General features: G+C 31.0%; 1 protein-coding gene across 2 annotated transcripts in view; it reads left to right on the forward strand.

The window, feature by feature from the left end:
• The window catches only part of LOC129221993 (zinc finger MYND domain-containing protein 11-like), a 90,044-nt gene extending 76,720 nt beyond the window's left edge, over positions 1-13,324 (forward strand). For both annotated transcript variants that reach the window (XM_054856402.1, XM_054856403.1), the window contains one exon: positions 8,170-13,324. In XM_054856402.1, the coding sequence (XP_054712377.1) occupies positions 8,170-8,292 (123 nt within the window). In that variant the 3' untranslated portion in view covers positions 8,293-13,324. The remainder of the gene's footprint in view (positions 1-8,169) is intronic.
• The last annotated feature ends 16 nt before the right edge of the window (positions 13,325-13,340 follow it).

Raw genomic sequence — 13,340 nt, forward strand, 5'->3', positions numbered from 1 at the left:
TCTGCCAGTGCTCTTTACTCCTGGCAGGGCGTAATACAACGTGATGTCAATTTTAAAGTTATAAAACGCCTTTAGGCCTATTTTTGTGTGTTACGGTAATGCCATATATTCCTTGGAATCAGCACGTTCGTAAACTTAATGTTTCGTGGCATAATAGCGGCTAATATTTGTTTATTTTTCTAAATGTTTTTTAAATATCAATGAAGATGTTGTTTGTCAACTTCAGAAATCTTTTGAAGATAATAAATACAAATTTTCCTTGAGGAAAAATGCTTCACGTGTTTTTCTTTTTCTCCAACTTCAGGCTGTGGACATTTTTTTTGCAAGTTCACTTCTACTAGCGGTGTAGTAAGTCTAAATTTCACTACACTTTATGCTCACAAGTGGCTATGGGCCCAGGTCACCTGGACTTTGCAATTCCTGGCCATAACCTGAAGAACTTGGAAAATTTGAATTTTTATGCTCTGAAGAATTTTTAAAACATCGCGAAATTTTTGAAAGTATGGAAGTCCCTACAATACCTTTACTAAATGCCAATAATTGGAATACTTGGAAGAGAAACATACAAGTTGTCCTGCGTCATTCGGGCAGCTGGGAATTCATCGAAGCTGACGAAAAAGAAAAGAAACTTGAAGAAGAAAAATTGACGTTCCGAGATAAAGTGGAAATGAATCTTAGAAGAACTCGAGCTTATACTACCATTTATCAGTTCCTGTCAGAAGAATTCAAGCCTCTCATCGAATGCACTACTGAAGGAAAGATAGCTTGGGAAATCTTGTGCAAGTATTTTGAACCTGATATCCCTGTTGGATAAATTTTTTCAAGTCAAGTTTCAAGAAGGTGAGACTGTTGGTCTTTTCATCTGCCGAGTGAAAGCAGCTGCGTCACAATTAAAAGAAGTTGGCCATGCGATGTCCGACCTTTACATAGGTTTCCAGTATATCCGGAGTTTACCCCCTGAATTCGCATCCATAGTACAGCAAATCTACCGATGGTCTGACGTGGACTTTACTCCATTAAAAATAGAACAAGAACTATTGCTCGAAGCAAATAGAATTTCTGAAATGAACATTCCACTACAGACACCTGCTGTGTATGTGACCGTTCCCAATTCACTACCTGCCGGTAAGATCCATCCTTGTAAAAGTAGTCGTAAACCTGTGTCAAATTTTAGTAAAAATAGATTTAAAGGGAAATGTAATTATTGTGGGATTTTTGGGCATAAAAAGGTTGATTGTTTTAAATTTAAGGCAAAGTTAAATTCTAAAAACTTATCTCAAGCAGGGTGGCGACAGATCAGGGAAATCAGGGAAAAGTCAGGGAACTTTATTGATCAGGGAAAAATCAGGGAAATATCAGGGAATTTCGAAAAAATAATAAAAATTCAGGGAAAATTGATCAAATGAATTTTTTTTTTGCTTTGCAAAATTAAACACCCTTTTTTCCTATTCATTTTCCGCAGGCAAAGAGGAAGTTGCCATTAAAGACTTAGCTCCATTGCCTTTACTCATTGTCTTGAAGTAGCTAGCGTACTGTAATCACGATTTCAAGATTTTTTTTTTTGTAATTGATACTGTTAAGAGCTTAAAAGGTATTTTACTTGGCGTTTTCGATTTAATTGCTAAAATTGAATGTTAAATGAAAATCAACTTTGTTTTTGCCATCTTATTATTCGCTATCGCTTTAGATTATACGATGGGTTTAAATTTTTTATATAATTTTTTTTTAGACTTTAAAATCCTTTTATTTTAAAACCAAGTTATATACTATAAATTTTGAAATTAATTATTGTTTTTTTTTACATTTCAATGTTTGTTAAAAAAGATATTTTTTTCGACTAATAATGAAATCATTTGAAATTGAGTTGTGTACATAAGTAAATATTTTTACTATTTTTTAATAGTTAAAATTCTGTATTCCTTCGTTAAAACCTAAGTTCTTGTTTAGAGAATAGCTCAATATGACTGGTTGTTTAAAGGTTCCAATTTGTTTTACATAAGTATGTCCATTATTTATGTAAGTAAAACTACATTACTTCTATACTTTCACTGTTTACATTACTTCTATACTTTTACTGTTCCTGTCGCCACCTTGTCAAGGGTCTTCTAATTCTCAACATAATGTGAGTGAAATTAATGAGTCTGAAGCTTTGAATATTACTTCATCTGATTCAGATATAACGTGGATTGCCGATTCTGGAGCTACGTCACATGTCACTAAAAATAAAAATCTTTTCTCTGATTTTAGGCCGGTTAATAACTTAAAAATGTCTATGGCTGTTGACGGTAAACAAAGCAATATTTTAGGGGTTGGTACAATTCAATTGTTGGTCAAAATTAATGGTAGACATAGGAAAATTATCTTGAAAGATGTTCTGTACAATCCTGAAATCCGTCGTAATTTATTGTCATTATCTAAATTGTAACAGGAAGGTAACAAATTTGTTGGTCATAATACCATTCTTAAAGTTTATGACAAAAATTGGAATCAATTATTTTATGCAAAGGGTAGAAATGACATAAATTTATATTTCTTTAAGCCTAATAGATATTTGTATTTGAAAAATAGTGAACATTGTGATAATTCTGAGCCTGTTTGTAACATTTCTGAAAAAATTGGTAAAATTTCACCTGAAGATTTATGGCAGAAGAGATATTGTCACATTAATTATGAATATATTTCTAGAACTAGCAAAAACAATAGTGTTAGAGGTCTTCCTGAATTGAATAAAAATGTTAACTATTGTGAAATTTGTAAATATACTAAAGCTAGGAGTATTTCTTTTAAATCGATTGGAGCCGTGAGATCTTCTAAACCTTTAGAGCTTATACACATGGATGTAGGTGAAGTCCCAAATTTAACTTTGAGGGGAGAGAAATATTATTTATCCATTATGGACGATTTTTCAAAACGCGTTGCTGTATACCCTATGAAATTGAAGTCGGATGTTTTCAATATTTTTGTAAGATTTTTAAATCGTAATGAAAGGCTTTTAGGGAGGAAAATTAAATCAATTCGTACAGATGGGGGGAAAGAATTTTGCAATCAAAATTTTGAAATTTTCTTGAATAACCGTGGCATTAAGCATGAGAAAACTAATCCTTACACACCAATGATGAATGGCATAATTGAACGGTTTAACCAGACATTAATGGGGGGAGTTAGAGCATTTTTAAAAGCGAGTAACTTACCTTCGAAATTCTGGGGGGAAGCTGCATTTTGTTTTTCTTATGTTTGGAATAGGTCTTGTCATGGGAGCAATCATACCCCGTTTGAATTGTTTTTCAATAAAAAGCCTAACGTGAAACATCTCAGAACTTTTGGCTGTTTAACTTTTGTAAATGTTCCAAGTCGGAAAAGAAAGAAATTGGATGATAAATCAAAACCAGGAATTTTGTTAGGTTACGCTCAAAATACTAGAGGTTATCGTGTCTGGCTGGAAGACGAACAAAGAATCATAGAAACATGTAATGTCAGTTTTGATGAGGGAACTAAAGGGGCAGATGTTGTACTAGGTTCTGGATCAAGTAGTCCAAGGGTTATGAAATACTTACCTGACAATTTTGATTATGAATATCCTGTAACTTCAAATCAGGGAATGGATGAGCTTTCCAGTGATAGTCCTAGTGAAGAATTAAAACCTTGTTCTGAAATTAATTGGTTGCGTCAAGCTATTCCTAGACCATCAGGTGATAGAACTGATATTTACTATAGGATTGAAGGTTTAAATATTCGCTTGCGTTCTTTAAATGAAGTTATTAAATATTGTAATGATAACAAAATTGAATTTGATGAATCATATTTTGACTTTTCGGGCAAAAATTTAAAAGAGGGAAAGGTAATAGAAATTTTAGAGGGAAATCTTGCTGAAATTAAACTTTCATTAAATTTTAAAGAAGCCATTAATTCTAGGGAATCTAAACATTGGATTAACGCGATGGATCAGGAAATACAAACCATATATAATCGCGGTGTATGGGAGTTAGTGGATCCACCTGAACATAGTAAAATTTTGGGAAATCGGTGGGTATATACGGTAAAAGAAGATCAGAGAGGGAATATTGTGAAATACCGCGCTCGATTATGTGCCCAAGGTTATCTTCAGGAAGCTGGAGAATCTTTCCAAGAAGTTTTTAGCCCAGTCATTGATTTTTCTATAATTAGATTGTTTTTCTGTATTTTTGTATGTCTTTTTAAATGGTGTCATCTGCATGTAGACATAAATAACGCTTATTTGTATGCTAATTTGGATACTAATGTATATATGAAACAACCTAGTGGATATGTACTAGAGCCTGGTAAAGTTTGTTTGTTAAAGAAAGCTTTGTCCAGTTTACACCAAAGTGGTAGGATGTGGTACTATCAACTCCATGAAACACTTTTGAAAATGAACTTTACTAGTTTAGATTGGTGTAATTGTTGTTACATATATAAAAATAAGGTTATTCTTCTTTTTTATGTTGATGATATCATACTTTTTGGCAAACTAAAATCTGATTTGAATGAAATTGTAAGTTTTTTAAGAAATCATTTTGAATTAAAAATTTTGGGTGAAATAAGAAAACTTCTGGGAGTTGAATTTCAAAACATTGATGGTAATTGGTATATTCATCAGACAACATATATTAATAAAATTGTAGAGTTGTATTCTAGTTATAATATTCCAATTAGTAATGTTCCTATTTCGGTTGGGGTGGTTTATTCAAAAATTGACTCGCCTACTAGTAAGTTAGAAATAGATAAATGTAATTCTTTACCATATCGAAATTTAATCAGCTGTTTATCCTTTTTGGCTAGTAGAACTCGCCCCGACATAACATATGCTTTGAATATATTTTCCCAATTTCAATCTAATTATGGTGAAAAACATTGGCATGGTTTACTTCGTCTTCTTCGTTATGTTTTGTATACGAAAAATCTTAAATTAAAGTTATCAAATGTTTCAAATTTAAATATTAAATGTTATTCTGATTCAGATTGGGCAGCTAGTAGAGATGATAGGGTTTCAATGGAAGGTTACATCATTTTGCTAGATAATACACCTATCATGTAGAAAACCTTTAAGCATAAATGTATTGCTCTTTCCACTATGGAAGCCGAATATGTCACTTTAACAGAGGCTGCTAAAGAATTTGTCTGGATCATGAGAATTTTAAAAAATGAAAATTTGAATTTAGTTTTGAAAAATTGTGAAATATTTTGTGACAACATTGCTGCAATAGATTTTTCCAAAAGTCCTATACAAAATCAAAGAAGTAAACATATTGATATCAAGTATCATTTTTTAAGAAATTTAGTAAATGAAAAATTGTTTAAATTAATGTATGTGAGTTCTAAATTAAATTTAGCTGATGCTTTGACAAAACCTTATACCAAATATCAACTTGGACATTTTTGTGACATTATTTTTGGGGGGGGGGGAATATAAACTAAATTTGAACTTTTTGGGTGTGTAAAATTTTTGTGAAATTCCATGGTGACTTTGTCAATTTGAATTTATTGCGAATTTTTCTTATTGTTGTGCATGTTGCAAAAATGGGGCCGCTTGCTAGATTTTTAATTTAAACTTTCACAAAAAGTGAAAGAATCACTTAATTTGAAAAAAAAAATCATTAAAAATACGTTTTTGCATCATGCAGAATCAATCCTTTTTCGATGTAAACATTGCATCACGTTGTGACGTCATGTGTGCGATCGGTTGCAATAACTCAGTCAAATGAATGAACTTTTGGGTGAACCGAGTCACGAGTTCATTGTATCTTATAACCGCGAAGTTTTTTTTTGATTGAGTTACTTTTTAATTGGCAGCATATCTTTAACTTTCTTTCATTGGCAACACATCTTGTGTTTTGCATATTCTTAATTTGAAAGCCATGTGAAGACTTTAAATACTTTGAGCGATCTTTTTTCGCTCTCTCTCTCACCTCACATAGCCGCAATGTGTTGCACGTAGTAATTCATCGTGATTTCGTGGTGTCTGCCAGTGCTCTTTACTCCTGGCAGGGCGTAATACAACGTGATGTCAATTTTAAAGTTATAAAACGCCTTTAGGCCTATTTTTGTGTGTTACGGTAATGCCATATATTCATTGGAATCAGCACGTTCGTAAACTTAATGTTTCGTGGCATAATAGCGGCTAATATTTGTTTATTTTTCTAAATGTTTTTTAAATATCAATGAAGATATTGTTCGTCAACTACAGAAATCTTTTGAAGATAATAAATACAAATTTTCCTTGAGGAAAAATGCTTCACGTGTTTTTCTTTTTCTCCAACTTCAGGCTGTGGACATTTTTTTTGCAAGTTCACTTCTACCAGCGGTGTAGTAAGTCTAAATTTCACTACACTTTATGCTCACAGTATGCATAGTTTTTACTATAGCTACATTTCTTGACTCAATTTTTAATTTTAGTTTTATTGGCAGCTTTAGAATTAACCCCAATAAGAAGATCTGAGAACTAACTACAATTATTGAGTGTTGGAACCAAGAAATCATGTGCTGATTTTATTTTGAACTTTTTAGTGATAATCAAGCTTTCTTAGATAAAGTTTTTAAAAATATATATATATATTTCATCGGATCTTTTGTATTTGCGCTTTCGGGCCAAGCCAACACTTATTTGAACTACCAAGCACCCTCAGAAGTTTCCCGATTTGCTCAAGCGATTCATACATTTCTTTTACTATTTTATAACCGAGATCGAGCTAAAAAAAGATATTATTATTTTTATTTGAAAGTGATTACTAAGGAAATGTTAGGCAACAGAACTGTTTGCTGACACTTGCTATCACTTAAATAAAGTTAAAAAATAAGCAAACTAGGAAACGGCGTAGGTATATGTTACAGAAAGCTCGATAAACAATCAAGCCAATTGGCTGCCACAATGACAAGCATTTTTTTATTAGTAGCTTGTAATCACATTAATAGGTAGTCAGTTTTTTAAAAAATGCAAGGAGAGTCAGTGAAAATTAAAGAAATAAAAAAACCCAGAGTCGGCATGTTTTCGAACGACTCTGAATCAGACTCCTTTATCCCAAAATCAGTCAGACTCCACAGCCCTGATTGTAACTGAGAGTGCCAACAAACTGGTAGATAAAAATAAAGTTATCTCATCAGCGAGTGTCTGCAGCGTGGTGACCTTGGATTCATGAATTGAATGCAAAGCTTGGGTATTTAGCAGTAAGTTACCACCCCTAAGCCAGGGTTAAGGCAGACCTACATACAATGTACCAGGCAGCCCGGTTATCAAATCCAGTTTTGTTCTCATTCATACTTACTGCTAAATAACCAAGCTTTGCTTTCAATTCACAAGTCCAACTGCACCATGCCATGTACACTTGCTGGTGAGATAAATTTATTTTATCTACCAGTTTGTTGGCACTCTCAGCTTCAATGAGATGACATCTGCTTCCAGCTCAGTTGTTCACGAATCCAGACTGAGTTCTAATAAGAACAAAGCTGCAGTCTCTGGATGTGATAACCAGGCTGTCTTGTGTATTGCATGTAACTTAATGCTTGTTTCCGCCCAGTTAGTGTTAATCCAAATTGTTAGTGTTAGTGTTAATCCCTTGTCCTCATAAGCTGGTTTGCATAGAAGTGGAAAAAAGTTATGAAAATATCCTGTAACAGTCACATAAAAAGCCTTTAACACTAGGAAAGCTTAAAATTGCCATATGCCTAGAAAGACTGAAGGGGACAGGGGGCCCCTTTGGGTTTTTTGAGTAAATTCTTTTAGAATTTCTTCTTGAGTCGGCCCACATGGCTGATATAACTTCTCATGTGACTAATTAAAAACTGAGTGCATAATAATGTTCAGTGATCTTATCTCTACTAAAATTTAATGTTAGTTTCTATTAAATGTTGAGCAATGGCTATAGTTTGGCTGGTAAGCAGTCGCTACAGCCTCTAGCTTTTGGAATTCCAATTGACTGAGAAAGGAGAATAATAAAGAAGAAAATCGAGTGAATAGTATTTTTTAATGCTGTAATGAAAAGAAGAAAAAAAGTATTTCTTTGAAGATTCATCTTCTCTATAAAGCTCAAATTCCTGAATTTATGTATTAACTTGCACCTTGTTCATAAAATGTGTACTAACAATTGCACAATGATTTATGTTTATGCATAAATGTTGTTCAAAGTAAGCTAAATATTTTTTAAAATCTATTTTCAGTGTTATAATTGTGAGTGTGAGGCCATTTATCATTGTTGTTGGAACACGTCATACTGCAGCGTTGAGTGCCAACAGGTTCATTGGCATAAGGAGCACAAGCGAACTTGCCGCAGAAAGCGGTGAAGAGATCATCCAACGTTAATCCAAAAGTATTCTGTTGATATACTATTTGTGACTCATGTATGTGCGAATGGTGCAATGTCAAGTTTCTTCAGTGATCGAATTTGAGCAAGTCTGAACCTCGGTCCCTGTAAAAGAAAGTGTTAAACGATTTTAAAGAGAAAAGTTAAATTGTTGTTTTATCTATTTATTTATCTTTTCTCTTGTGCTATCAGAAATTCATATTTTTCAGCAACAGTACCCTGGCTTTTCCTTGGTACTAGAAATAAATCACATTGCTTGTTTTTTCGAATTAAATTCAGTAGAATGAATGGAAGAAATAGTAACTTTTAGGCAAGTGGTTCCGTAATTGTATAAATAGCATTTTCTTCCATGAAATTCTATAGTAAATTACATAAAATCATAAATACTTTTTTATTTCTTGATTTTTTTTTCTTTTTTTTTTTTTTCCATTTTTATAAAAGATTAATGTGTGTGACAATTGCTTGCAATTCAAGTGCTGAGTAACTATGGGTGATTTCAATGTTTTGATGCAGCTTTCAAAAACATTTCTCATTTTTTATTGATGCAGTAAAAGCTTGACTGTCTAGAAAGTGCAAGTAACACCACACTCCCTATGCACAGCTTTTCTAGATAGTTGTGTGTGTTAAAATTTGAACTTGCTTTAAAAAAATATGAAATGCAAAAAAAAAAAAAAAAACTAACAGAAATTAAAATGGAAAATTTGCATTTTTTTTAATTTCAGAACAGGAGCATCAATTAATTAAAATTGCTATCCCTTTGCAAACATCACATTCAAAGTCAAAACATAGCAAGTGCAGAAGTTGTAGATCTTGTATTTCAACTAGTTCATGACATTTTATTATAATTATTTTTTAAATAATTGTTTCCATTTTATGAATTATTTATTATCTTTGTAATGTGTAATATTTTTCTTGGTTGTTCCCCTCCGCCCCCCCCCCCCTTAAAAAAACATGTAAAAGGGATAGAAACCCAGAGCTGTGTATTTAGTTTGACAGTATAGTTCACCACTTTTTTTAAATTTATTTAAAGAAGTAAAAAATGAAATTTATTGTAAAAAATTACAATAAATGGATCTTTCTGCTCATGTGAATGCCGAACTTTTAAGCTGTACAGTTTTATTATTATTAATTCATAATCATTTCGAGTTTGGCCTGTATCGTGTTAAAAGTTGCCTTTCTTTCATGAAATAATACAAATGAAATTGGGTGTTTAAGTTTGCAAAAATCAATGTTTTTTTTTTTTTTAACTTGTACTATAAAGTTTTGAAATATAAACTGTCTAAAAATATTCTAAATTTCTGTACCATTTACTAACTCTTTTTCATTAAAATGAGCTACATATTCTAGATTTTAACCTGCGACTTATTTATGGTTTAAGATTCTCTGCACTAGTATTTCACCTGTGAGAATAGTTTGCAGTCTGGGTTCTCGAAGAAAACAAGTTGAAAAAACTTTTTTCTAAACATGCCTTTGTTAAAGATTGAGGGTGCACTACAAAAATAATTTTGCTGACATGTTTTGTGGCCTCAGTTTAAGTAAACTGCTGGGCAATTTGCTGCAAAATTTAATATCTTTATAGAAAGTATCTCTTTTTATAGAGTTTTTAAGCTATTGTAATTTGTAAGTCAATGTTTTGTAATGATATTGACAAAGCGGCTATACAGTATTCAGACCTGTAATACAATTCCTGTATTTGGAAGAGGAGAGGTCTTACTTTTTATGCTGCTTTGTCTTATTTTATTTATTTCCATTCTTTTGTAATTTTTCAAGTCCGTATAATGGAAGAAGCAATATTTTTGAATCAAAAAATAGTATACAATTATTTAATATAAATACTGCTTTTGTCTAATGATTGTACCGTAATTTATTCATTTATTTATTTTCTTTTGTAAAAATTATATTTTATCGTTTTTAGCTTAGATGTCTGCAATGCTTAAAGTTATCAGGATTAATTTGTTGTTGATGATAGTTCAAATGAATTGTTTTGTTTTCGAATATAAATTCAAAAACTTTTTCAAAATATCATTCAAAGCATTGAAATTTTATTAAAAGTCATTTTTGGCATACTTAAAAAAAAATCTTATGTAATTAATCTTTTCAGAATGTTTATATATTTGTTTCTTTGAACTCAACAACCAAAATAGTTGAATATGTTTTGTTTTGCATTTAAGTATAATTTGTTAATATGCCTCCTGAAGCAAATTTGTTTGGAGATATTTTGCCAATGTTGTATTTAGTTATCTTTATTTTCAGTATAAAATGCATATAGAGTTTAAAAAGCTGTATAAAATTTTCAAAATAAGCTTTTTTTTTTAAGAAGCCTTTTTAATTTAGTATTATCTGCCATGATGTCACTGCTAATAAAAGTTCTCCCTCAAGGAAGTTTTTAATAAACCTTTTTAGGTTTGTATTAAATGTTGATAGATTTTAACAGTGAGTGTTGTAAAACAAATGTAACAAAGGGCAGAAAATATATTACTTTTTTGTTTTAGCCTTTTTATTAATCCTTAGGCATGTTGTATGTTTGGAATTCATGAATGTGTCAAAATATCTTTTATCACAGCAAAGGCTATTCGTTAGCCATTCTTTATGAGAAAATATGTTTCAAACCTTAAATAAGTCCTGTTCCTGTTTTCTTATCATTGTGACATACATCTCGAATTCAAAACCAGGAATGGAAAATGTGCCAAATGGCAGAAAAAATTCACTGGTGCTTCACACGATTGCTTCTATAGTTTGCATTGAACAATGCAGTCCAGCTTTTTAATAATTTAACTTTTTTTTTCTGTTAACTTTTGCTTGCTTTTAAATTGGCAGTTTCAAATTTAGTGAAGTGGAGTAAATTTTTCCTGTTTTAAGCCTTATGTTGTGTCATTTGTTAAAATGTCTTTTAATTTTACAATTCATGAAACAACAAAATTAGTAATTAAAATTATTATGCATACTAAATACTATTTGTCCCCTGCCGGAAACACTATGTATTGTTTAAAAATATTATTTCTAACATGTGATATTTTCAGTTCAAGTTTCAGAGAAGATTTTGTATTGTAAAAAAAAAGTATTAAATGTGTGTTTTAAAAATTTTCAAATTCAAAAAGTTGAGTAATTGTTTTGAATTTAAGCAATGCTTTGTGCTATGTTTGCTTATTTTATGCATTTTCTATAAGAAAACTTGTAAACCTTTTTAGGAAATTTCTGTCCCATCTTAAAAAAAAAAAAAAAAAAAAAAAAAAGAGTTTTTGAGAAGGCTTGAAATTAATTGTATGTAAGCGTTGTGCCTAAAACTCATATTAATTACAAATCTGAGTTTTTAAAAGCATCTGTTAGTAAAAATGCGAAATTCCTGACTCTATGGTTCAAATTTTAATACAAGCAGTTTGTGTTGTGTACTTTTCATTGCACAACTTTCTCTTTCAAAATGTTTGAAAATAAACAATGTATTTGCATAGATAAATATATTTACTGTTGGCTCTGTTTGTTTAGGAGTGCTCATCAGTGACTGTGCATTAATAAATATTTTTCATAATGCAAAATTGCTTATCAATATTTTTTTACTAGGGTAATTGGCAAATCAACATATCAAAAAAAAGGAATTTTGTGCTATTGTTTTCTGAATGCTCTTTTTTTACATTGGGCTATGAGTGAGTTCCTCTTAAAGCACAAGGGCAGATTTCTCTCCCCATTGTTTGTGTTAAAGCCTTTAATCCTGTTTGTTGTTGTTGTACAGATTAAAATATACAGTTAATTGTTGTTACTATTGATTGAAAGAAATCTTTTAGCATTATATTCAGAAGTATATTTATGTACTAAGCTTGTTGTAAAAATATTATGTAATACTGAATGGGCATTCAAATCAAAATGTGTGGATTCTTGCATTGTGTATCTTTTATTTGATCTTTTCTTTTAATTTTCTATTTATTCATCTGACACACATTTTTGTAAGTGAAGGAGTGGGAAATAAAAAGGCCAATACAGTTTGTGTTATAAGTAGAGTGTATTATTGCATCAAATCAAAAATTATGTGCTGGATTTTTCGTAAGTTATGCTTAGTGTGTGGAGCCTTGGATTGTTCCTTGAGAAGTAATGGCTAATATATTTTACTCCAAAAAAGAAATTGACAAATTTGGAAGGTTTAATGTATTTGGTATAAAATTCTTAATACCAATAGAATTTTCTCTGGGAGTTGGTTGCTTTATTTATCATTCATATTAAAGTTACAATATTCTACTGATTGAAGGATATTTAGGTAAATATCATAAACCAATTCTTTTAAACATTTCGTATTTGTAATCAACACATTCCCTGCCAATCACGCGCCAGCACGTTGAAGCTAAACAGCTTCTCTACTTCGATCGATATTGTACGTGAGGTGTGTCTGCTGGTATTGCTGTTTCCCAAAATATTTGGTTTATTAATGTATAGTAAATGCAGTGTTAATGTAAATTGGTTTCAATGCACCTTTTTTTAAAAAAAAGTGCTTTTTAAATTATAACTGACATATAATCCTGACCTAGTTGGCCTAACAAACATCCATCAAACGTTCCTCCCAAAATTTTTTCTAATTACAGCACTTAGTATAACAATAAGTATTTCTTAACTTCAGCATAATGCAAGTTACTTACTAGAAACTATGGGAAGGAGTGTTGACCAGCTTCAAAGCCACTATTTTTTTTTTTTTTTAAATAGGGTTGTTTGGGGTAAGAGGACCCCTTTTGAAAATAGTTTGTTTTTGAAACCTAATACAAAAGTTTTGAAACAAAAAAATTGAAGCTTATTGTCTTATTTTATCTTGGACATCCTTAATAAACAAAAGTTCATCATTTTTTTCTAAAATAATGTTTTAACTATTCTTAACGATTATATTTAAAAAAAAAAATCTGATTGGTGTCCCACTTTTTCCCCATAGTGAGAGGTAAGTGAGTCATCCTCTTTTATTTAAATTTAAATGAAGCATATCTAAAAAAGGAATTCGAGGGTCTTACATGATAAAGTATAAAATTTTACTGTGAAGTTTTTTTTATATGCGTT

The sequence above is a fragment of the Uloborus diversus genome, chromosome 5 (genome assembly GCF_026930045.1).
Source record: "Uloborus diversus isolate 005 chromosome 5, Udiv.v.3.1, whole genome shotgun sequence".
NCBI classification, from domain to species: domain Eukaryota; kingdom Metazoa; phylum Arthropoda; class Arachnida; order Araneae; family Uloboridae; genus Uloborus; species Uloborus diversus.